The 23,573-nt window shown below is 38.2% G+C and overlaps 1 protein-coding gene across 17 annotated transcripts in view; it reads right to left on the bottom strand.

Moving 5' to 3' along the window:
• The window catches only part of MYO9A (myosin IXA), a 247,598-nt gene that overhangs the window by 22,136 nt on the left and 201,889 nt on the right, over nt 1–23,573 (bottom strand). For all 17 annotated transcript variants that reach the window (XM_023552876.2, XM_064267321.1, XM_023552874.2 and 14 more), the window contains 7 exons: nt 19,541–19,652; nt 17,405–17,466; nt 9,848–10,040; nt 8,251–8,379; nt 6,523–6,628; nt 5,230–5,361; nt 4,369–4,492 (listed from right to left, as the gene is read on the bottom strand). In XM_023552876.2, the coding sequence (XP_023408644.2) occupies nt 4,369–4,492; nt 5,230–5,361; nt 6,523–6,628; nt 8,251–8,379; nt 9,848–10,040; nt 17,405–17,466; nt 19,541–19,652 (858 nt within the window). The remainder of the gene's footprint in view (nt 1–4,368; nt 4,493–5,229; nt 5,362–6,522; nt 6,629–8,250; nt 8,380–9,847; nt 10,041–17,404; nt 17,467–19,540; nt 19,653–23,573) is intronic.

Below are 23,573 nucleotides of genomic sequence, written 5' to 3'. Positions count from 1 at the left end.
TATTGGTTACAGAAAAGGCATAACTGGATGGATTGTGAGAATATTGTGTTGTAAAATTCCAGTATGGGAATAACCTAGTTAGAGATCATGTTCTTTAAGTCTAATCACCACCATCCACCTAGTAACAGAAACAGATCATTTTCCAACTACCTCAGTATTCAACCTATTTCAATGATAATTGATATGATTATTTACAGCATGTCAAGAGATGCCTAACTGGTATTACAGCTGCCAGAATCTCCCAGCTCTAATCTGTTTTTCTTCAGAATGTTTTAAAAGACATACCGATGGTGACATTCTTCTACTTAAAAATGCTTCAAAGCAGAAAATTCAAAATTCTTAATGTCATACATCTGGTCCCAATCCATCTTTCCAGCTTCTTCTGCCACTTCCTGTCTCAGTTCTAGCAACTCAAGATTGCTGTTCCATGCTTTCTTGCCTCTGCAATTGTTTTTCTCCTTTCCATTTCTCCATTTGTCAAACCACTACTCATTTTTCACCATCTGACTCAAACATTTTTCACATTGGTGATAATTTACCTTTCAGAAACATATTTCACCCTTCATTTCAGAAGTCACTATGCACTTAATTATAATCTCTGGGAACAGCTCAAACATCAAGAGAAAACAGTATTTTTTTTCTATCTATGAATACATGAAGGCTATTGTCTCTGATTGGAGCCCTGGCAGCACAGTGGTTAAGAACTTGGCTACTAACTAAAAGGTCAGCAGTTCAAACCTTTAATTGCTCCCTGGAAACCCTATGCAGCAGTTCTACTCCGTCCTATAGGGTCGCTATAAGTCAGCATCAACTTGATGGCAATGGTTTTTTTGGTATTATCTTTGATTAGCTTCTTTGTAATGGGTATTCTAAAAACTCACTGCTATCTAGCCTAGATTCAGTTCCGAAATTCAATTCCATAAATGCTTACTGAATACCAACTACGTCTTAGATACAGTCTTGTTCTTAACAAGGTTGGGCGTAAAGCCTTTCTACGGCTAAACATATAAGTAACAGGATGGTTAAATGGCATTTATCCTCCTGTTCCAAAACTGTGGCTAAACCCTAAAGCTGAGGATAATAAAGCATTCCTCCTCCTAGCCTCAGGGCTTACTGACAGGCTCCAGTGTACTGAACCAGCCCTATTATGAACACTGTACCACCCTCCCCCTCAATGTGACTCTAAAAGAGTTGACGGAAAAGGGGGGTTATGGACTTTGGTGGGAACGCCAAAGGGTTTAGGAAAAGAGGCTATTCCCCCCCTTTTTAGGGAAAAAGTAGTCTTATCCAAATCCATTGGGTAAGAATCAAAGTTTGAGATCATCTAAAAGAAAGGGAGACTGGTATTTCATTCCTTGTTTGGTCTTCCGTTCAGGTGAAAGACTTACTGATTTGCCCCTCTATCATGTGCAAAGGAGATAAGAAAAATGGGGAGTGGGCATGGTGCGGAAGTATCAGGAGGAGAGATGGGCAAAACTATCCCCTCCCCTTGAGTTCTTGGTTCCCAAGAGGTATGGCAAATGGAACTTTTCCTTCAATATGCCTGCGGGCCCAAGAGTTGGGAGGTAGATTTGATTGAGTAAAGTCTTGAGACAAAAAACATACATGTCAGAATCACATGGTGTGAATGCCATCAGTCAGAGTTTAGCCAAAAGATGTAACCAAATCTTGCAAGGAAATGCTTATGGAAACTGAATAGGATTGAGCTTATCATCAGCAGGGCAAAGTGGAGATACCACTTGTATTCATTTAGCCCAACAACATTGAGCCAGAAGAGCAGTGCCAAACAATCAAGAAAGAGGGCTGCCACCTCAACACTGGGATATCATGCGTATCACTCCTCTGGGTCTCAACACCAGAAGGGGAAAAGGCACAATGAGGGACAGGATAAATGTGTGACAGACAGAGACTACCCACCTATTCCCAAAGTATCTAGACACAGATTAAGGTCTAGTCTGTCTTGGGAGGGAGTGAGATGAGCACTGGATCAAGCCTGTAACTGAAGTTACAATACGAAGAAGACTAAGTCTTAAATACTGAAATGAGAGTGGAGCCTTTGAAGATTATGGAATAGTGACAAGACTCTGCTAAGGTAGCTGACATCCAGTAAGGAAAGAGGAGGTTGACATGGCAGAGTTGGGGGGCAGTTACTAGACAAAAAGCAAAACTGACACGTATTTATACCCAAACAAGAATCCTCAATGAACTGGTTATACACAGTCTCTGCAATTAATTTCTGCATAGACTGGTGTTCTCAGCTTTCCATCTCTCCATTCCTTTTTTGTATAATCAGTGGAATTGAACAGAGGCACCAGCAAAGAAATCCTGACATGAGTTCTATTATACTACGATATTTAGGCCTAGAACTAGTCCATCAACTTGCTCACTCCTATTTGCTGCTCTGTCTTGATCAAAGTTTGATCAAGACAAAAAAAACCACTTTTTTGGGGGTTTGTTCTTGATAAATGCTAGGTAGGTAAGAGTAAGAGCCATACTCCTACATCTGGGAAGATGCCATCAAAGTCACAGATATAAATGAACAAATAAGCATTACTGATGGGGAATACCTAAAGTGGCAATAGGTGCTTAAAATAAGAGTGGAGGAGACTGATGGCAGCAAAGCTCATAAAGCAGAAACTAATTTGATAACCCAGTGCTTTCAACTTCCAACTTGAACGATTCAACCAAAGAAGAAATCCACAAAGAGGATGCATTTTCCTAAGGAATAAGTCATCACTTTAAACGGTTTATCTGACAGAGGAGAAACCGGTATACTGCAAATAGATGCATAACACAGAGGAAGGGAAATGAAAGACCTAGAGAAAAAGAGCAAGAGAAAACAAAGTGAAGGCTGGCCAGAATGTAGAACCTGACTGGGGCTGCACATGGAGATGGACAGGAATGAATGATAGACAGAGCAGAACAACTCCTGGATGAATGGCAGACAATAATGTGAAGTGTCTGTGATACATTGCAATATTAATACATACCGAGACTGAATTGCGGGTAATGCTCATAAATCTAACTGCAATTAGTACAGGTTTCTGGATTAGGAAGGACATGAAAAGGAAAGCAGAAGGTTAGAATGTACATGTCATTGTCCCATTAAAAGAGAAGGTTTAACCTGTCAGTGGATTGAATATATCCATCTTCTGCAGTGCTGGCAAAAAAAGCACAGCTTATCTACCTACTTTGAAAAGTACCTTTAGACTAAAAGGCCTCTTCCCTTCCTCCCTGGATGTGCCCTGCCAAACTGGGCCTCTCAGAACTGAGCTCAGGAAAATTCATGCTACAAAAGGGGTTTCACTTCTAAATGGGATTTCTATTTCTGGGGAAAAGATTCAGATAGTATCTTATGATGTACTTTATTTAATACCTTTACTGCCTGGTAAAAGTCTGTGTTTATATTTGGTTTTAGAGAAGACCTTTCACTTACTTAATCAACAAACATTTGTAGGCACTTGTTCTGTGTCAGGCAGATTAAATAGTAAAGGAAGAAACAGAGTTACTTTAATGTTAATCTAAACACAAACTATGAAGATACGGAGGAAGCATTACTGGGCCCCTGGAAAAGCACCGATGTGATGATAGAGAAGACTGCTTCTCTCTTCTCTTTGGAGGTTTACTGGGAATCTGAGTGGGTGTTCATCACAGTAATTTTATTTCACAGTTGAGGGAAAGGGTAGAAAATGAACAGTAATTAAACTTTAATGCAGCAGTAGCTCTCCAGCTACCCAGACTCTACTGATCATTCACTGGTCCACGAGAACTATCTACAGGTCACTGGCTACAAGAGGAGGTATTAAACAGAAAAGTGGGCAAATGGAGGACATAAATTATCATTTTTCCAAGGCTTTCCCCCAAACCTAACAATCAGCCCTTAAAGGAATCTTTATTTTGATAATAGTAGACTCATAGATAGATGGAATTCCATATCCTTATGAATCACATTCTTGCAAATGAGTAAGTTCTCTCTCTTTCATGAGTGCTGGCAGGACCACCAAAAAATGACATGGTTGAGGTTTGAAGAGATGGTGGAAGAAAGCAGAGAAAAAAGTCAGGATAGGTAAGTTTTCATGGGAAGGACAGGAAAAGAAAACAGGGCAGATTATTAAGCCACCAACATTTAATCCAAATATTTGATTTTAAAAATTGTACACATTTAACTGCATACAGTCTGTACATATAACTAAAGAGAACTAAAAGATCAACAATGAGGAATCCACAGCACCTTGAAATTTGGTGATTTTTTTTTTTTTTTTACTTGTTCCCTATGTAAAAGATTCTGAGAATAACCCCTCTCTATACCACAAATGCACACTTAAAACCCCAGGAAGTTCCCCACTTGACCTGTGACTTGCATCTTACCATTGATCTACGAATCAGTGACAGCCTGGTCTTTGCTTTATTTTCAGCAAATTCCAGGCTACTGATGTCTTTGAGACGAGCCTTGTATTTATTCATTTGTTCCACAACAATCAGCTCCACACAGCTGAAACAGGAGGAGAGAAAACTGTTAAGAGTTAAAGTAAAACAAAGCGTAGCACCCATAGACTGTTTTTCAGCTCTGTGTGGTAGTGAGGTTGGGGGATGGGGGAAAAAAATCAACATTCCTTACTTTTTGAGCTCAGAGACAGGTTTTAAAATAGTGGTTCTCAATTTAGGCTGCACTTTAGAATAAATCTGGAAAGCCTAATGCTCAGGCTACCCAACACCCTAGACCAATTAAATCACTCTGAGTGTGGGACCTAAGCACCAGTATTTTTTTAGCTCCTTCTGCAGTTAAATTAAGAACCACCACTCTAGAAGAAAAGCAGAGGCCCATGAAAAAAGGCCAAGGTAAAATATACAAGTACTGAAGTACTAAAACCAAAAGGATTTAGAGCCAAGAGACCAGATTTAACCAGATTATAGGAAGACATGACGTTTACATAATTTGATAAAATAGAACTTAAAAAAATTTAGAAACTATAAGCGGTCCTAAGAAAGTGCCACATTTAAAAAATAAGACCCTTCAAAATTAATAACACTCAGCTGAATAGAATCTAAAGGATTTTCCACCTTCAGTATAAGACAATCTAACAGTGTCTAGATGTTGGCACATAGCAATTTTCTTAAAAACATCTGAATTCATGAAATCATTCGCTATGTTTGATATCTGGATGAAATGACTACATGTCTCAGCCAGAAGTCCCTGGGTCTTCCAGAGGTGACGATGACTGTCCTTACGTGGTAGTCTTACTGATGTCCTGTACACTTTGTAGTGGGTCAGTGGTGTCAGGGCAGCGGAGAATGCAGGGAGCAAACACAATGGCCAAAGCATTCGCAGACATTCGATTCGTGTCTTCCTGCAGAGCAATCCTAAGGAAGAAAAAAAAAACCCCAAGTGAAAAGTGGGTAAAATGGGAGAATAACAGGGAGGTAGGCAGAGGAGATGACAGAAAGAAGACGTTATGACATCAACGGGAGGCACAAAGTTAAAGTGTAATTTAAGGGAGTCACTGTAGACTTTTCCCAAACCGTTCCTCTGCCTCTGGAAATACACTTTCACTTTGTTCCTTCACTGAAGTAATCTAGGCCAGGAGATAGTCTATCAGCAGATAGTTTATCAAGGGAAGTTCATGACCCACTGCTCAAGGCCAGCAGCACCAGACCAACATGTCTGAAGAGTGCAAAGTAGAGGCTTTAAGGCCTTTTTAGACAGACATGTAAGACATTTAACCACAAAGAAGGGCTGCGTTCTTCCCAATTACTTCTGATATTTACACTCAAAAGAAGAAAGGCTACTCCTGAAGTCTCTTTGTCAGTCAACTCCCGAGTACTATCTGAACCCACATCCCACAAATGAGGTTATGTCAATAGACACTTGATCCTTTCTAGCTGAGGAGTCTGATAGCAGGCTAGGTTGAAGTTACACAGCTAAAATAGGGCCATGTAACCCAGCTGAGGATTTCTATTCCTAACCACTTGTTCAGTAGGAGAGGTGTTGACTATAAATAGAAAAAAAAAAAAAGATCTTCTGCCAGTGTTACGGATTGAATTATGTCCCCCCAAAATTTGTGTTGTAAATCCTAACCTCTATGCCTGTGATTATAATCTCATTTGGGAATGGGCCGTCTTTTTCATGTTAATGATGCAGGATTAGTGAAGGGTATGTCTTGTATCAATCTCTTTGGAGATATAAAATATTAAACAAGCATAAGAGAAGCAGAAAAAAGGGAAGAACAACACCAAGCCACACGGAGATCATCAGGAGCAGAAGCCAAAAGAGACAAGGACCTTCCTCAGAGCTGACAGAGAGAGAAAGCCTTCCCCTTAGAGCTGGCACCTTGAGTTCAAACTTCTAGCCTCCTAAACCGTGAGAGAATAAACTTCTGTTTGTTAAAGCTACCCACTTGTGGTATTTCTGTTATAGCGGCACTAGATAACTAAGACGGCCAGTTTTCCAAATAGAGAAGCTCTTCACATATTTAAAGGAATCCAAGAGGAACTATTAAACATATCCTTGCTTCTTGAAGTTACCTGACTAGATGAAATATGAGGCGTTCCAGTGTATTGAGATGAGTTCGGGAGAGCTGGTCAATCACCGAGTATACGCCGCGGATTGTCTCCTTCCTATCCTGAAGACCTAAAAACAGTAAGAGCATTAAACAAGACTGAATATTCTTTCTTATATGTTATATCTTCCTCCTGGACAGATGCTAAGTAGCAGAAGAGGCTGGCTCTAGAGGTTTAGCCTGTAAGGGGCATGGGGGAAAAAGAATTTCTTTCCTTTTGAAAAGACTAAAGATAGATGACAAAAGACTACAGACGATTCTGGGAGCATTAGGAATCTGCTTGACCTGAAAAATTACTTAAAGGGGGAGTGGGCAGTCTGTAGTGAGATGGGTCCAGGCACCAGAGGAAGACAGTTGCCAATATATGGATCTAAGGTCAGGCAAAAGAGATGACTGACATTGAAGACAGAAACGGCAATTCTATGCATTTGAAGCAAATATACATAAATTATCTTCAGTAATGATTCCTTAAAGTAATGTCCTTGAAGATGATTCAGAGGAAATAAAAGCAAACATATGAGGTACCTATCATTAAGGTAATCCAAAAACCAAACTTGTTGCCGTCAAGTCAATTCCGACTCACAGCGACCCTGCAGGACAGAGTAGAACTGTCCCATAGAGTTTCCAAGGAGTGGCTGGTGGATTTGAACTGCCAACCTTTTGATTATCAGCTAAGCTCTTAACCAGGGTGCCATCAGGGCTCCATTAAGGTAGCAGCTAATAAAAATATAATCAGTGAAAAGCAACCTATAAATTTAAGAATTACATCATCTAATTCTGTTAAAACAAAGAGGTAATTTTGTAATACAATGTATGGAAAAATGGGTAATGGTCTCCCATAGAGTCTGAGGAATTTGGAGGTTGAGAATTTGTCAAATTACCTTCCTTCCTCACCCTCTTGAGGAGAGGCAGTTGAATCTGCACAACAGGGGAAGACCAACTCACAGTTAACACTTAACTCCTTTTGCTTGCTTGACTTTCACTATTCACTAAGCAGTCTCCTGAGTTTTAATCTATTTCAATCTTGATTACAGGAATGGGATAAAGGTGCCCTAATTTTTCAGCCATTCTGTGGCAGACTGATCCCCCATTGAAACAAATCAACTGTCATAGCTTTTAAACCAGTCTCGTGGGAATCTGAGGAGTCACGCGTGCCTCAGCGTTTAAACACCTCTAGTTTTAGGGAGGCCTTCATCAATATTTTACACGCCTGGAGCTTGGGAAAGTAGAGGGTCAGCAGAAAAAGGGAAAAACCTTCAAGAAGATGGACTGACACAATGGCTCCAACAATGGACTCAAGCATAACAATGATTGTGAGGATGGCACAGGACTGAGCAGTATTTTTTTCTGTAGTACATAGCATTATTATGAGTAGGCACCTAACACCACCAACAACCAACCAACCCTTAATTCTTCTACTTAATCTTTTAATCTGTTTCATAACCCTAGTCTTTCAATGTCTTTCTTTGTGAGAAGCAACTAAGTGGCTTATTCATAGAAAACTTTTAGGATACTGACATTTTAATAAGTCTCCCAACAGTCAACATTTGAATAGGTGACAGTACGCTGACAGTTTTGTACTGACTGTCAAAAGCTTAACTCTGAACTACACAGATTAATAATTAATAAGATGAAGATGGGATTCCTGTTTCAAGTGTAGGCCTTTGCTCTGACCAAGGAAGCCTGTGCTTACCCATAGCTCGAAGAAATTCCTCATAGAGTTCAAAAGTCATGAGTGGATTGGGCAAATCACGAAGCCATTGTTTGAATACACTTGCAATGACGTGTATGTTATAGTCATCTAAGTTTACATTCTCAGCATCTATTCAGAGACAAGAGTTAGATTGCAAAGCCAAAAGATTCAAATAATTCATTTTATAAACTATTACCACCAAAAGAAGCCTTCATATTTCTTCAACTGATCAACTTATATCTTCTACAATCTAATTTCATGCTTTCAAACAGTGCTTCTAAAGAAGCCAACAGCTTTGTTTGTTTACCTTTTTCCAAATCTGCTGAGGACTGATATATTTGTTTAAAAAATAAAGACCACATACTTGCAGGTTCCAACACTGCTCAATTGGTATAAATGTTCCTAAATACTTTGCTCTCAATTTCTGAATTTATTTTCTTGTAAACTGGTCCATGAAGTGGCCATTTGAATGGAAATGCTTTAGGTGACAAATGGAAAAGAGGCCCAGAGGACAATTAAGGCATTTTTAGAGATGAAAGTACAGTGATAATTGAGCTTAAGGAGATGTAAATGAAAACACCTTTATCCTATTTTACGTATAAATTCCCCTAAAGTTATACAGACTAGATGATCAAGAAAACAAAAGGAGTTATTTTCACTTGTGTTGCTCCAAGATACAGTTACTTTATAGTTTACAGACAGTTGCCAACTGACTGTGAACCAGCAGACAGAGTCTCTGGAAGACAGAACTTTCTGACAGAGTTTTATGAGATATTTTCTGTTATTATTTCCATAATAATTCGTCACTGAACAAACTAGAAAGAAACAGCATTGTGAATACATTCTTGGCCACACAGAAACAAACTTTGTACCTAAGTTTGATTCAAAAATATCTATTTCTTCTCAATATCATTAAAGAGTAGAAGCTGAGACTGAGGTCAACCTCTTAAGTATGCTCCAGGACTGAGGCTAGAGCTCTACAAAGACACGTGTTCAACCTACTAACTATAAAGTTAAGTGACTACGTCATCAATGTAGAAAGGCAAGAAAAGGCACTGGAAAGAGAACCAGACTTGAAGTCAGAATAGTAGAGACTAGCAGGCAACAGTTAGATTATAGTTCTGAAGAAGTTAAATCCCAACTTGGCCACTTATTGATGATGAGTCTTTGGGCTAGATCCTCTATAATGGGGATAATAATATGCCTAATTCATAGGACTGTTAAAATTATTATAAAATCATTAGCACCATGTCCTACATCTTCATCAGCAATTTGTAATCCCTAAACCTTAATTTTCTCCTTTGTAAATTAGAGTTATCACATATCTCACAGGAGTTTTGAAAAGATTAAATGAGATCTGTCTGAAAATGCCTAGTGATGTCTTGTATAAATGATACACTCAGTATACGCTTGCTGAATTGGCTATGTAATACCAAAGACCTTTTAGAAAGCTGCAAGATAGCAAACGAGCACCACAGAAAAGACTGGATTTTTCTGGCTGCAAATTAAAGATCAACATGTAATGAAAACTTTATGAGCATGAAAATACCTATTTAAGTACAAATATTTGGTCTTGATTTGGAGGATATTATCTTACCTGTATCTAGACCTTGTCGAAGCTCCTTGATTTTATTAGTTGAACCAGACTTTCGGTAAATACCTTCTGTATACAATCCATGCATTTCAATGTAGTTTATGAGCTTTTCCACCACTAAAGGAACAGTTCGGTCTTCACTGGTCAAACGGGACAGTTCAACCCCAAATTGTCGAGATGACAGCTCTGGGTCATACTAAACGGAAGATAATGGTTTGTTTCTAAATACATTCAAACATGTTTAACCATTTCTTTGAGAGGAACTATTTTTTATTTTCCGGAAGTTTATGAACATAGGAGGGTTGGGGGAAAAGGGTATTTTGATTAATGCTAAGAATATAAATGAGTATAAGTGAGATGTTAGTTTCAATCCTCTCCCACAGGGAATCACCAAAAGAAAATACGTAATGGAGTGGAGAATGGGGGTAATGGCAACCAGCCACTGTACCCGTAACCCTTCCTATTGAAACCTCTATCTGCAAGGGTGGGATTTAGGCATGGGAGAAGAGAGACGGTCTTTGTATGTAAAGAGCTTGAACATTTACCAGGTACCATTAGAAAATCTATTGATTTGATATAAATTCAAGTTGCCAGTAATTTCTCAAGCACAAGAATGCTTCAATGTCTATGTAAGCCCTAGAGAAATTTCACCGAATTCTGAAGATATAGCTAAAAGCAGAAAAACACACAGATTGGCCCAGGATTAGTGCTATGGCTGTTTCTTACTGAATGTAACAGTGGATCTAAGACCATCCTTATTAACTATCCCTTATTAAGTACAACAGAACAACTTAGCCTTACAATTATTTGAAGTAATTCAGAGAAAAGAAAAATGCCAGGTATTATCTTTGAGACTGAAACATTTTTCCTAAATCTTTCTTTACCTCTTTTTTTCCTGCAACATTCTCCAACCTCAACCCAACAACCAATCAGTTCAACCTCTCCTTCACCCTGCATCCAATCAGTTGCCAAGTTCTTTTAGTCAGTCAGTTGTTGTTGTTGGTAGGCGCTGTCAAGTCAGCTCCGACTCATAGTGACCCTATGCACAACAGAACGAAACACTGCCCAGTCCTGTGCCACCCTTACAATCGTTGTTACGCTTGAGCTCATTGTTGCAGCCACTGTGTCAATACATCTCGTTGAGGGTCTTCCTCTTTTCCGCTGACCCTGTACTCTGCCAAGCATGATGTCCTTCTCCAGGGACTGATCCCTCCTGACAACATATCCAAAGTATGTAAGACGCAGTCTCGCCATCCTTGCCTCTAAGGAGCATTCTGGCTGCACTTCTTCCAAGACAGGCTTGTTTGTTCTTTTGGCAGTCCACGGTATATTCAATATTCTTCGCCAACACCACAATTCAAAGGCGTCAACTCTTCTTTGGTCTTTCTTCTTCATTGTCCAGCTTTCGCATGCATATAATGTGATTGAAAATACCATGGCTCGCGTCAGGCGCACTTTAGTCTTCAGGGTGACATCTTTGCTCTGCAACACTTTGAAGAGGTCCTTTGCAGCAGATTTGACCAATTCAATGCATCTTTTGATTTCTTGACTGCTGCTTCCATGGCTGTTGATTGTGGATCCAAGTACAATGAAATCCTTGACAACTTCAATCTTTTCTCCGTTTATCATGATGTTGCTCATTGGTCCAGTTGCCAGGATTTTTGTTTTATGTTGAGGTGCAATCCATACTGAAGGCTGTGGTCTCTGATCTTCATTAGTAAGTGCTTCAAGTCCTCTTCACTTTCAGCAAGCAAGGTTGTGTCATCTGCATAACACAGGTTGTTAATGAGTCTTCCTCCAATCCTGATGCCCCGTTCTTCTTCATATAGTCCAGCTTCTTGGATTATTTGTTCGGCATACAGATTAAATAGGCATGGTGAAAGAATACAACCCTGACGCACACCTTTCCTGACTTTAAACCAATCAGTATCCCCTTGTTCTGTCCGAACAACTGCCTCTTGATCTATGTAAAGGTTCCTCATGAGCACAATTAAGTGTTCTGGAATTCCCACTCTTCGCAGTGTTATCCATAGTTTGTTATGATCCACACAGTCAAATGCCTTTGCATAGTCAATAAAACACAGGTAAACATCCTTCTGGTATTCTCTGCTTTCAGCCAGGATCCATCTGACATCAGCAATGATATCCCTGGTTCCACGTCCTCTTCTGAAACAGGCCTGAATTTCTGGCAGTTCCCTGTCGATATACTGCTGCAGCCGTTTTTGAATGATCTTCAGCAAAATTCTTCTTGTGTATGATATTAATGATATTGTTCTATAATGTCCACATTTGGTTGGATCACCTTTCTTGGGAATAGGCATAAATACAGATCTCTTCCACTCAGCTGGCCAGGGAGCTGTCTTCCATATTTCTTGGCATAGACGAGTGAGCACCTCCAGTGCTGCATTTGTTTGTTGAAACATCTCAATTGATATTCCATCAGTTCCTGGAGCCTTGTTTTTTGCCAATGCCTCAGAGCAGCTTGGACTTCTTCCTTTACTACCATCGGTTCCTGATCATATGGCACCTCTTAAAATGGTTGAACATCGACTAATTTTTTTTGGTATAATGACTCTGTGTATTCCTTCCATCTTCTTTTGATGCTTCCTGCATCATTTAATATTTTCCCCATGGAATCCTTCACTATTGCAACTCGAGGCTTGAATTTTTTCTTCAGTTCTTTCAGCTTGAGAAACGCCAAGCATGTTCTTCCCTTTTGGTTTTCTATCTCCAGCTCTTTGCACATGTCATTATAATACTTTACTTTGTCTTCTTGAGAGGCCCTTTGAAATCTTCTGTTCGTTCTTTCACTTCATCAATTCTTCCTTTTGCTTTAGCTGCTCGACGCTCAAGAGCAAGTTTTAGTCTCCTCTGACATCCATCTTGGTCTTTTCTTTCTTTCCTGTCTTTTCAGTGACCTCTTGCTTTCCTCATGGATGATGTCCTTGATCTCATTCCACAACTTGTCTGGTCTTCGGTCACTAGTGTTCAATGTGTCAAATCTATTCTTGAGATGGTCTCTAAATTCAGGTGGGATATACTCAAGGTCATATTTTGGATCTCGTGGACTTGCTCTCATTTTCTTCAGTTTCACCTTGAGCTTGCATATGAGCAATTGATGGTCTGTTCCACAGTCGGCTCCTGGCCTTGTTCTGACTGATGCTATTGAGCTTTTCCATCGTCTCTTTCCACAGATGTAGTCAATTTGATTTCTGTGTGTTCCATCTGGCGAGGTCCATGTGTACAGTCACCGTTTATGTTGGTGAAAGAAGGTATTTGCAATGAAGAAGTTATTGGTCTTGCAAAATTCTATCATTTGATCTCTGGCATTGTTTCTATCACCAAGGCCATATTTTCCAACTACGGATCCTTCTTCTTCGTTTCCAACTTTTGCATTCCAATGGCCAGTAATTATCAATGCATCCTGATTGCATGTTCCATTAATTCAGACTGCAGCAGCTGATAAAAATCTTCTATTTCTTCATCTTTGGCCCTAGTGGTTGATGTGTAAATTTGAATAATAGTCATATTAACTGGTCTTCCTTGTAGGCGTATGGATATTACCCTATCACTGACAGCGTCGTACTTCAGGATAGATCTTGAAACGTTCTTTTTGACAATGAATGCAACATCATTCCTCTTCCAGTTGTCTTTCCCAGCATAGTAGACAATATGATTGTTGGATTCAAAATGGCCAATACCAGTCCATTTCAGCTCACTAATGCCTAGGATATCGATGTTCATGCGTTCCATTTCATTTTGACAATTTCCAATTTTCCTAGATTCATACTTTGTACGTTCCAGGTTCCGATTATTAATGGATGTTTGGAGCTGTTTCTTCTCATTTTGAGTCGTGCCACATCAGCAAATGAAGGTCCCGAAAGCTTTACTCTATCCACGTCATTAAGGTCGACTCTACTTTGAGGAGGCAGCTCTTCCCCAGTCATCTTTTGAGTGCTTTCCAACCTGGGGGGCTCATCTTCCAGCACTGTATCAGACAACGTTCTGCTGCTATTCATAAGGTTTTCACTGACTAATGCTTTTCAGAAGTAGACTGCCAGGTCCTTCTTCCTAGTCTGTCTTAGTCTGGACACTCAGCTAAAACCTGTCCTCCATGGGCGACCCTGCTGGTATCTGAATACTGGTGGCATAGCTTCCAGCATCACAGCAACACACAAGCCCCCACAGTAAGACAAACTGACAGACACGTTGGGGAGTCAGTCTGTACACTCTCTTTATTTATTCTGTTTCTCTCTTTTCTATTTGTCTAATTCAAATCTGTATCACCATTAACTTGGACTATTCCAACAGCTTCTTGATAAATTTCCCCACATCCATTTTCTTCCCTTTTAATATATTCTATGGTGTATCTGTATATATTATATTTTCCTCAAAAACCTTCAGCGGCTAAGTATTATACACCAAAATGAAGTTCAAACATTCCTGAGTCTAACATTCAAGACCTTACTTGATCTAGTCCTAATTTCTCTTTCCAGTCTTACAAGAATATATTTACCATTTAACTGCTAGGTATCAGGGAAATAAAATCAAATAGGAGACAGTCCTCACCCTAAGACTAGTATTAACACTAAGAGTCCTAGTGTGTGAAGATGAGTAAAACAGAAACAAGAGATATATTAGGTATTATGTAACCACTGAAGAGAGGCAGCTATATCAGGAAGGATGGGCCTGGGAAACAACTAACGACCTCCAGAAGACCTGATGCTTAACCAAAGTATTGAAAAGCAACGTAAAGACAGCAAGAAGAGAACCTACCTCAAAAGCACAGGAAACACAGAGCTACAGAGATGGAAAACTATAATTAATTTGGTATGGCTGAAATAAAAAGTGAAAAAAGGTAGAAAGAGATTATAAAGCATTTTGAGTACTAATATACAGAATTTGGGTCTTACCCTGAGAATAAGGAAGCCACCAAAGAATTTTAAATAGGGGAAGACACAATCAATTTTGCATTATTTTGCATCATTCACCTACATATACCCTGCACTACAACACTTAACTCTTAGGTAATTTATTGCATCCCTATTTTGAAGTATATCAAATTAAATTAATACCAGGTAACATCTCTGAAAAAGTACTTCTAGATGTGAGGCATAACTGAAAGGACACTCAATCTTGGAACAGAAGATCATATTAAAAGTTTAGCATCATCACTATGTGAACTTGGCTAGGTTATTTCATATTTGCAACAAGAATATCATCTTTCTACCTCAGATGGTTGTTGTAAAAATTAAGTTACAGATGAACATACACAGCCTAGTACCTGGTATATGGTAAACGCCCAATAAATTTCTGAAAAAATAAAATATAGTAATAATGCTTGCTGCAATGATTAAAACAAAATAAACTTCAGTCTTAACTTTTTGCTACTACTGTGACATACACACACACACATAATTTATGGTCTTTAAAGGCTATAACTCTCCTTAGGGTATTAGGAATGTTAATAGTTAAGGTTTATAAAAACAAAGGAAAAAAATGTCTGAGGGCATTAAACAAAAATTTTTTAAATAGCTTGATTGATTAGGTCAATCAATTAGTTTCATTTGGTTGAAACCAACAATCTAAAGCAAAAAGATTTAAAAATTCTATTTTTTGAAATTAATGTAAAAATTAATTTGATATTTTCAACAACAACAAAAAAATTAAGTTTAACTCTGAAAGTCTAGAGTGTTTACTAGGGTCTCTCTTTGATGGTGGATGCTACAACCCCAATTTTTAATCCTTATCACTGTGAAACTATAGAAAATTTTAACCTGCTTTTCTGATTAGCGTCTTAGTTTTTTGCCCTGTGTGGTTTAAGAATTCAGAAAATGCCCTGAGGAAAAAAATCTCTGAGTTTCAGGCTCACTTTTCTATATGTCTGGATCATGGCTCCTCAAATCACAGTAGTTCCAAACTCCATTTCTGTCTCTACAGCCCTATGAGATTGCTAAAAGCTTCGCTGGCTTCTTTGTTTCTTAAATGTGGCTCTGAGCTTAGATTCTTGGCTTCCTGCCCTACACCAAAACCCAGGAAATTTCCACTAGGAGAAAAGCATCTCACAGAATATAGATTCAGCACTCTGCAATTCCCTTGCATCCAGGACCTTAGTCCCTAAAGTCTAATTTGTTTGGGCAGCTCTCTTCTCTGATGTTTGCCAAAAGATGGTTTTTTGGTTGTTCTCAGCAAGAGTACTGATCTGTCACAAATTATTCCAGCTTAGCTGAAAGTATAAGTCCCACACTCACTGTATTTTAAGCTCTGAACCAAACCTGCCTATGAACTTTGCAATGATTTGTCCTCTGATTTTAAGCAAATGCAAAGTCTATATAGAGACTGTAAACACACACATTTATATTATAGTTCAGATTTGCACAGCTTTGTTACAACTGTCAGCAGGTGACTAATAAATAACAAATAATGTCACGATTATACATCGACCAATAAAAGCCTGAAATCTTTCAAAAATGATTAGTTCGTTTAAGCCTAAGGTACCAAAGAGTATACATTCAGTATCATCTAGTTCTGGCTGTGTACCCAAATATGTAAAAACATCAACTATGCTGATGAAATTTGCTGTTCATGTTTTAAATGTGTTCATTTTTAAGTGCAGCCTACCACTTTAAAGACAATTCCTAGGAAGAAAGTAACGAAGTAAGAAATCTCTTACTTAGGGAAGTAAGAAACTTCTAAAATATGTGTTTTTCAAACTGTAGGATGGGAAATCAACATAGTGGCTCATATGTAGCAAAAATAAATACAAAAACCCAGTTGCCATCGAGTCGATTTTGACTCATGCTGACCCATGTGTGTCAACGGCTGATTTTTTTTTCTGTTGTGCTTTAAATGAAAGTTTACAAATCAAGTCAGTCTCTCCTACAAATACTTATACACGCCTTGCTATGTACTCCTAGCTGCTCTCCCCCTAATGAGACAACACACTCTTCCTCTCCACCCTGTATTCCCTGTGACCAATCAACCAGCTCCTGTCCCCCCATCTGCCTTCTCATCTCGCCTCCAGACAGGAGCTGCCCGCATAGTCTCATGTATCTACACGGGACAAGAAGCTCACTCTTCACTAGTGTCATTTTCTGTCTTATACTCCAGTCCAATCCCTGTTTGAAGAGTTGGCTTCAGGAGTTGTTCCAGTCTTGGGCTAACAGAGGGCCCGGGGACCATGACCCCTCTGGGGTTCCTCCAGTCTCAGACCATTAAGCAGTCTTTTTACAAGAATTTGAGGTCAGCATCCCACTGTTCTCTTGCTCTGTCAGGGATTCTCTGTTGTGTACCCTGTCAGCACAGTCATTGGTGGTAGCTGGGCACCATTAACCATTTGCATCACCCCGTTTCATGAAAACCATTTAAGTCATATACACATATACCCCGTAAGTATGTGCTGGATCATGACATAAAACATATTTCTTACTGGGATTTGTGGTCAAAAGGTTTGAAAACCACTGCTCTAAAAAACCACCAAAGAGGCCTTGATTTTCTTTCCGGAAGACGCACACACACAAAACAGATGTTATTTATTACTGATAGGTAGTAACTTCTTACCTTCTTAGAGCACTTGGCAGTGGTTTTCAGACAGCACTTTTTGTGGCAAGCATACTTGCATACTGAAAAACACGTTAAGAATGCAGTATTTTTAGATGTGTCCACACCAATGACAAGAACGTCACCAGTTTACAATGTTACTTTGGATATAAGTATTCTCCTTAAATCTTAGCTTGCTATGTCATAAATACACCGTGTTGTTGCCGGTAGCTGCTGCTGAGTCGATGCCAGCTCATGACAAACCTACGTACGACAGAACAAACTGCTACACCATATTATAATGAAAAGGAATTTTAACGCAGTCTTTTGGAAAAAATGAAGTTGAAAAACATGCCTAAAATCTCTAACCACTGTCTATGAAAAAACTTTTTATTCTTTCAAGAGTCTCCCTCCCCACCCTCCCCAATATTCCAGCAGGACAGGTATCTATCTCTATGATTCGATTCACAAATTACAGCTCACGCTCCCCAACACAGACCCTCTACAATCTGCTAAAACGCCAGTTAAAAATTATTCCTATGGGTAAGTAAGGGACTGTTATCAAAGACCGTCAGTTAAATGAAAACAAATTGGTTAGGACATTAACATATAAAAAAAAAAGCCTCATTTATTAGATTTTCTCTGAGGGCCCAAAGCATAAAGAGTATCGGTTGTGATTGACAAGATGAGATAAAGAAAAGGGTCAGAGTAGACACAATTTCTTGGAGCCACAGACAAGGGGGTGGCTGGGAAGCTGGTGGGCAGGAAGAGGCACACTAAGAGAACGACACTGGGGACACACTTGGACTATGTCACTGTCCTACACCCAGTACTTGCTCCCGCATGATAACACCTGATTATCTTTCTTGAATTTCTAAACTGTAAATCAAGGTTTTCAAGGCCAAAACAAGTAGAGAAGGCCATGTCATTGTACTGTTAAAGTCACCAGGAAGATAAAGCTAATTAATTCTATTAAGAAATCAAACCAAGCCCATTTCAACCATAAAAAAAAACAGATTTTTTAAAACTTTTAGCTGCAGCTCACAGAAGAAATTACAGCAAACCTACAAGAATCAGACTAACATTATAAAGTTAAATACATTTTAAAACACTTTTCATTTTCACTCTCAGTATAAATTTTTAATTATTAGTAATAAAATGAAAGGAAAACCAGTGTTGAACCACAGAATAAGTGAACATGTTGAGGATAGTGGTAAACACGACTTTTACCCTTATCGTCATAGTGGACTTAGCCCTTCCTAATAGGTCCTTCATTCATTTCTGCCCTACTAGTAAAAGCAAAGGAGCTCTGGTGGTGCAACAGTTAAGCACTCAGCTGTTAAATGCAAGGTTGGTGGTTTAAACCAAAACAGAGGCTCCGTGTGAGAAAAAACTGGTGATCTGCTTTTGTAAAGATTATACCCAACAAAACCCTATGGGGCAGTTCTCTTCTGTTACACAGGGTGGCTAGAAGTCGAAACTGACTCGATGGTATCTAACAACAACAGTAAAAGAAAAGCCCCACAGAATTACTGAAAACATCAGAGTAGATGTATAGACTAAGGAGTGGAAGATTCTCTGTAGGACAGAACTAAGTTGACCTACAAAGAGTCTCTACTAATATTCTAGGATTTATATATTCTGATAAAAATTTTATAGTTTTAAAAAAGTACCTTTTTGGAAATAACCTAAGAACTTGTTCATTAATTCATCCATCCACCTAGAGGTCTGTCTATCCAACAAATATTTATTAAAACTTATTATGTGCCAGAACTATTCTAGGCAATGGTGATAAAGAAGGGACATTTAAGTTTCCTGATCTTATAAAATTTATATTCTAGAGGGACAGTCTGACAAACAAGAACACAAATGAGGTAGCATTGGAGTGGAGACATGTACTAACTGAAATAAGTCATTCTAAAATCTGGGAGAAGACCATTTTACACAGAATGAGTACAAAAGATCTGAGGGACTAAAGGATGCCAAAAAGTCTCGTTTAGCTACAAATAAAAGGTGAAGGAGAAGTTAGTGAGAGATGAGGTTAAAGAATTAGACAGTATGAATTAGTCCTTTATATTAAAGACGATATAGGAAAACTCAAGCAAATAGATATGTCAGGTGTTTTTAAAAAATTCCCCAAAGATCTCTCATACTTACATTTGCAAACAGAGGCTCGGTCCATTATCCATATCAAAGAAGAACAGTACTCACAGTATGTAGGGATGCTATATTGGGTAGCTTTAAAGATATGACCGTTGTGTTCTTCCACCTAAATGAAAAAATGTTATCTGTTTATAATAAAGCCAACACAATAAGTACTACCCTAACATGGTCAGCCAACGGGAAATCCTTCAATTCCTCAGTTAAGTCTTCACTGTGAGCTTATTCCACAGGGAGAACTATGATATCCTGAGGGCGGGGGCGGGGAATGTATGATTCCTGCCCTGAAAAAATGAGCAATCTAGTCAGGAAAACAGGATAAACTTGTAGGAAAGAACAAAGCAGTGCAACAAATATATAAGAGCTGTATTATGTGATTATGAGTCAATAGGTTAAATTGAAAGCAGCAATTCTTAATTTTTTTTTTTTAAACTCAGGAATCTTTTACAGCTTTGAAATTTATTGAGGACTCCAAAGACCTTCTATTTATGAGTTATACCTATGAATATTTCTTGTATTCAAAATTAAAACTGAAAAATTAAAAATTTATTCATTAATCCATTTGAAATTAATAATAAAAATATACTAACATAAATAACATTTTTATGAATAACACCTATCTTTAAAACAAACAAAAAAATGATATGAGTTTGCTGTTATTATTATTGTTGTTAGTTGTCGTTGAGTTGATTCTGACTCATGGTGACCCCATGTGTGCAGAGCAGAACTGCTCCACAGGGTTTTCAAGACTGTGACCTTTTGGAAGCAGGTGGCCAGGCCTGTCTTCTGAGGCGCCTCTGGGTCGGTTCAAATCACCAACCTCTTGGCTAGTAATCGGGCACTTAACCATTTGCACCACCCAGGGACTCCTGATGGTAAGAGTAATGTTTCACATTTTTGTAAATCTCTTTAATGTCTGACTTAATAAAAGACATCTGGGTTCTCACAGCCACTTCTATATTCAATCCGTTATGATATGCAGTTTAGACTGAAGTATAAGAAGAAAATCCAGCTTCATATAGAAAAAAAGTTGGAAAACGGAAGAACATTTTAATAAGTCCTTTCAGATAATGATAAAAAAAAAAAAAAATGATACTACACCAAAATTCTACAAATGGTAACTCAGGGTTAATTGCAATGTGAAATCTGAAACCATTCCAATACACTCTTCATGGTCTGTGACATTAAAATCCATTATTCTGGACATTATTATAATTTAAAACTCTTACCTTTAAAGATACCACTGAGAAAATAAAAAGGTAAGCAACAGACTTAGAGAAAATACTGGCAAAACACATATCTGATAAAGGTCATGTATCCAGAATATACGAAGAACTATTACAACTCATCCCTCGTGGTCTAGTGGTTAGGATTCCGCACTCTCACCACAGCAGCCCAGGGACTGACTCCCGGTCAGGAAAGCCTTTCTTCTAGAAATCCTGGTAGCATAGTGGTAAAGAGCTATGGCTGCTAACCAAAAGGTCTGTAGTTTGAATCCACCATGTACTCCTTGGAAACTCTATGGGGCAGTTCTATTCTGTCCTGTAGGGTCGCTATGAGTCGGAAATGATAGCAACTTTTTTTTTTTTAATCACAACTCAGCAATAAGGAGACAAACAACCCAATTAAAAAATGGCAAAATATTTAAATAGATAATTCCTAAAAGACGAAATACAAATGGCCAGTAAGCATATGAAAAGATACCAACACCACTAGTTATTAGGAAAAGACAAATTAAAACCACAGCGGGAAACCACTTCACATCCAATATAATCGTTATAATCTAAAAGACAATAACAAGCGTTGGTAAGAATGTAGAACCCTCAGACATGCTGATGGGGTTGTAAAATGGTGCTGTCACTTTGGAAAACAGTTTGACAATTTCCAAAAATATTAAACTGAAAGTTACCAAATGACCCAGAAATTCCACTCCTAGATACACAGCCAAGAAATGAAAACATGTCTATGCACAAGCTTGTACACAAATGCTCAGAGCAACATTATTAACAACAGCCAAAAGGTGGAAACAACTCCAATGCCTCTCAACTGATGAAAGGATAAACAAAATGTGTATCTATACAACGAAGTATTATTCAGCACTAAAAAAGACCGAACTACTGATACACAGAAGAACATGGATGAACTCCAAAACATTCTGCTAGGAAACCACATGCAAAAGATCACATATTGTATGATTCCATTTATACGAAAAGTCCAGAATTGGCCAAACCACAGAGACAGAAAGTAGATTAGTGGTTGTCAGAGGCTGTGCGGAAATAAGAACAAGGAGTGACTGCTTAATAGGTATGGTGTTTCTTTTTGGGGTGATGAAAACGTTCTGGAAATAGATCGTGCTGATGGTTGTATAACATTGTGAACACACTAAAAACTACTGAAGTGTACACTTTAAAACGGTGAATTTTATCTCAATACAAAAAAAGAGCCTAGATCACCTGCAATTAATTGTATAAGTGATTGCTTTTTTGAGAAAACCATCATATGCAGCTACTGCATACTTCCCATTTCATCACCCAGAATATTAAAATGACACAAATTTAAGAATAAAATTAATAATTTTTATTGCTTTATCAAGGGCAGTCTTAAGTAAAGAAATTTTTTTTTAATGTGAGCATGTGGCTGTGGAGATTATGAAGGTGACTAGCACAGTCTGGAACAACTGCCTTGATTAGTGCTAAGTTGTCAGCAGTTTTGCCCGTGATTGCTTCTGTGTCAACTTAATGAAAACAAATGTTTTATTATTAATATGGAAATAGTTATGATCTCATGAAATCCCTGAAAGGACCTCAGAAACCCCTACAGGTCTCACTTTGAGAACCACTGGGTTACAGAGTTTATATATGCACAGGAACAGTATGGAAGGTTCTATATCATTCTCTTAACTATGGTGATTATCTCTGCTGAGATAAAATGCCCAGTTACAAATGTAACAAAATAATCAAAACCTAAATGAGAAAATATTTAAAACCTACTTAAAGGACACAAAAATAGATCTGAACAGATGAAAAGATTCAATGTCAAACTAGACAACAGAACTCCAAGTTCACATGGAAAAATAAACAAGCAAAACAGCCAGAAAAACTATGAAAAGAGAAGAACTATTAGGGAAGACTAGCCCTACCAATTATTAAACATACTCAAAGTTCAATAATTAAAATAGTGTGGCATTGGTTCATGGATATTCAGATCGGCCAATGGACAGGATAGGAAAAGTCCAAACACAAAGGAGAACTGAGAATGTAATGATGATGACATCTCAAAGTAGATGGGCAATAATGGACTTAAATAAATTATGTTGCAGTCATTTGGAAAAAGGTAAAATTAGACTATACCTCACACTTTACACCAGTACAAACTCCACAGGATCAAAATTTAAAGGTAAAAAATATAACTATTAAAGTATTAGAAGAAAAAAATTGAGAATTCCTCATAACTTTGAAGTGGGGGAAGTCTAGCTGTAACTCAAAATTCAGAAGCTATAAAAGAAAATATTGGTAAATTTAATTTCATAAAAATAAAATGTCTACACAGCAAATAATGTCATAAGCAAAGTCAAAAGACAATTTAAAAACTGGGAAAACATATTTGCAACTTGTATCACAAAGGACAACCTCCCTCATATGAAGAATTCCTAGAAATTAAGAAGAAAAAGACCAAAATTTCCATGGAAAAATAGGCAAAGAAAAAACATATAGGTCACAGAGAAAGAAATGCAAATGGCTTTTAAGCACCTGAGATACTCGACCTCATTGTAACAAGAGGAAAGCAAATTAAAACTACACGGAGATAAAATACTCCCCATCTTGGCAGACTGGCAAAAATCTGAAAATGTGGCGACTTGCTCTGATGGGATTGTCAGACACTTTCATATATTATTGTTCAGAGTGTAAAATGATACTAAAAGTAACAGTATATTTGCTGTTTTTTTAAAAATAATCTTGCAGATATCACCTGTAATGGGACAAACAGGCATTCTATACCTTCCGATATGATACAATGAGAAAGCACAGCA

This window comes from Loxodonta africana, chromosome 13 (assembly GCF_030014295.1).
Source record: "Loxodonta africana isolate mLoxAfr1 chromosome 13, mLoxAfr1.hap2, whole genome shotgun sequence".
NCBI lineage: Eukaryota > Metazoa > Chordata > Mammalia > Proboscidea > Elephantidae > Loxodonta > Loxodonta africana.
This window is presented reverse-complemented; position numbering and strand designations above follow the sequence as displayed.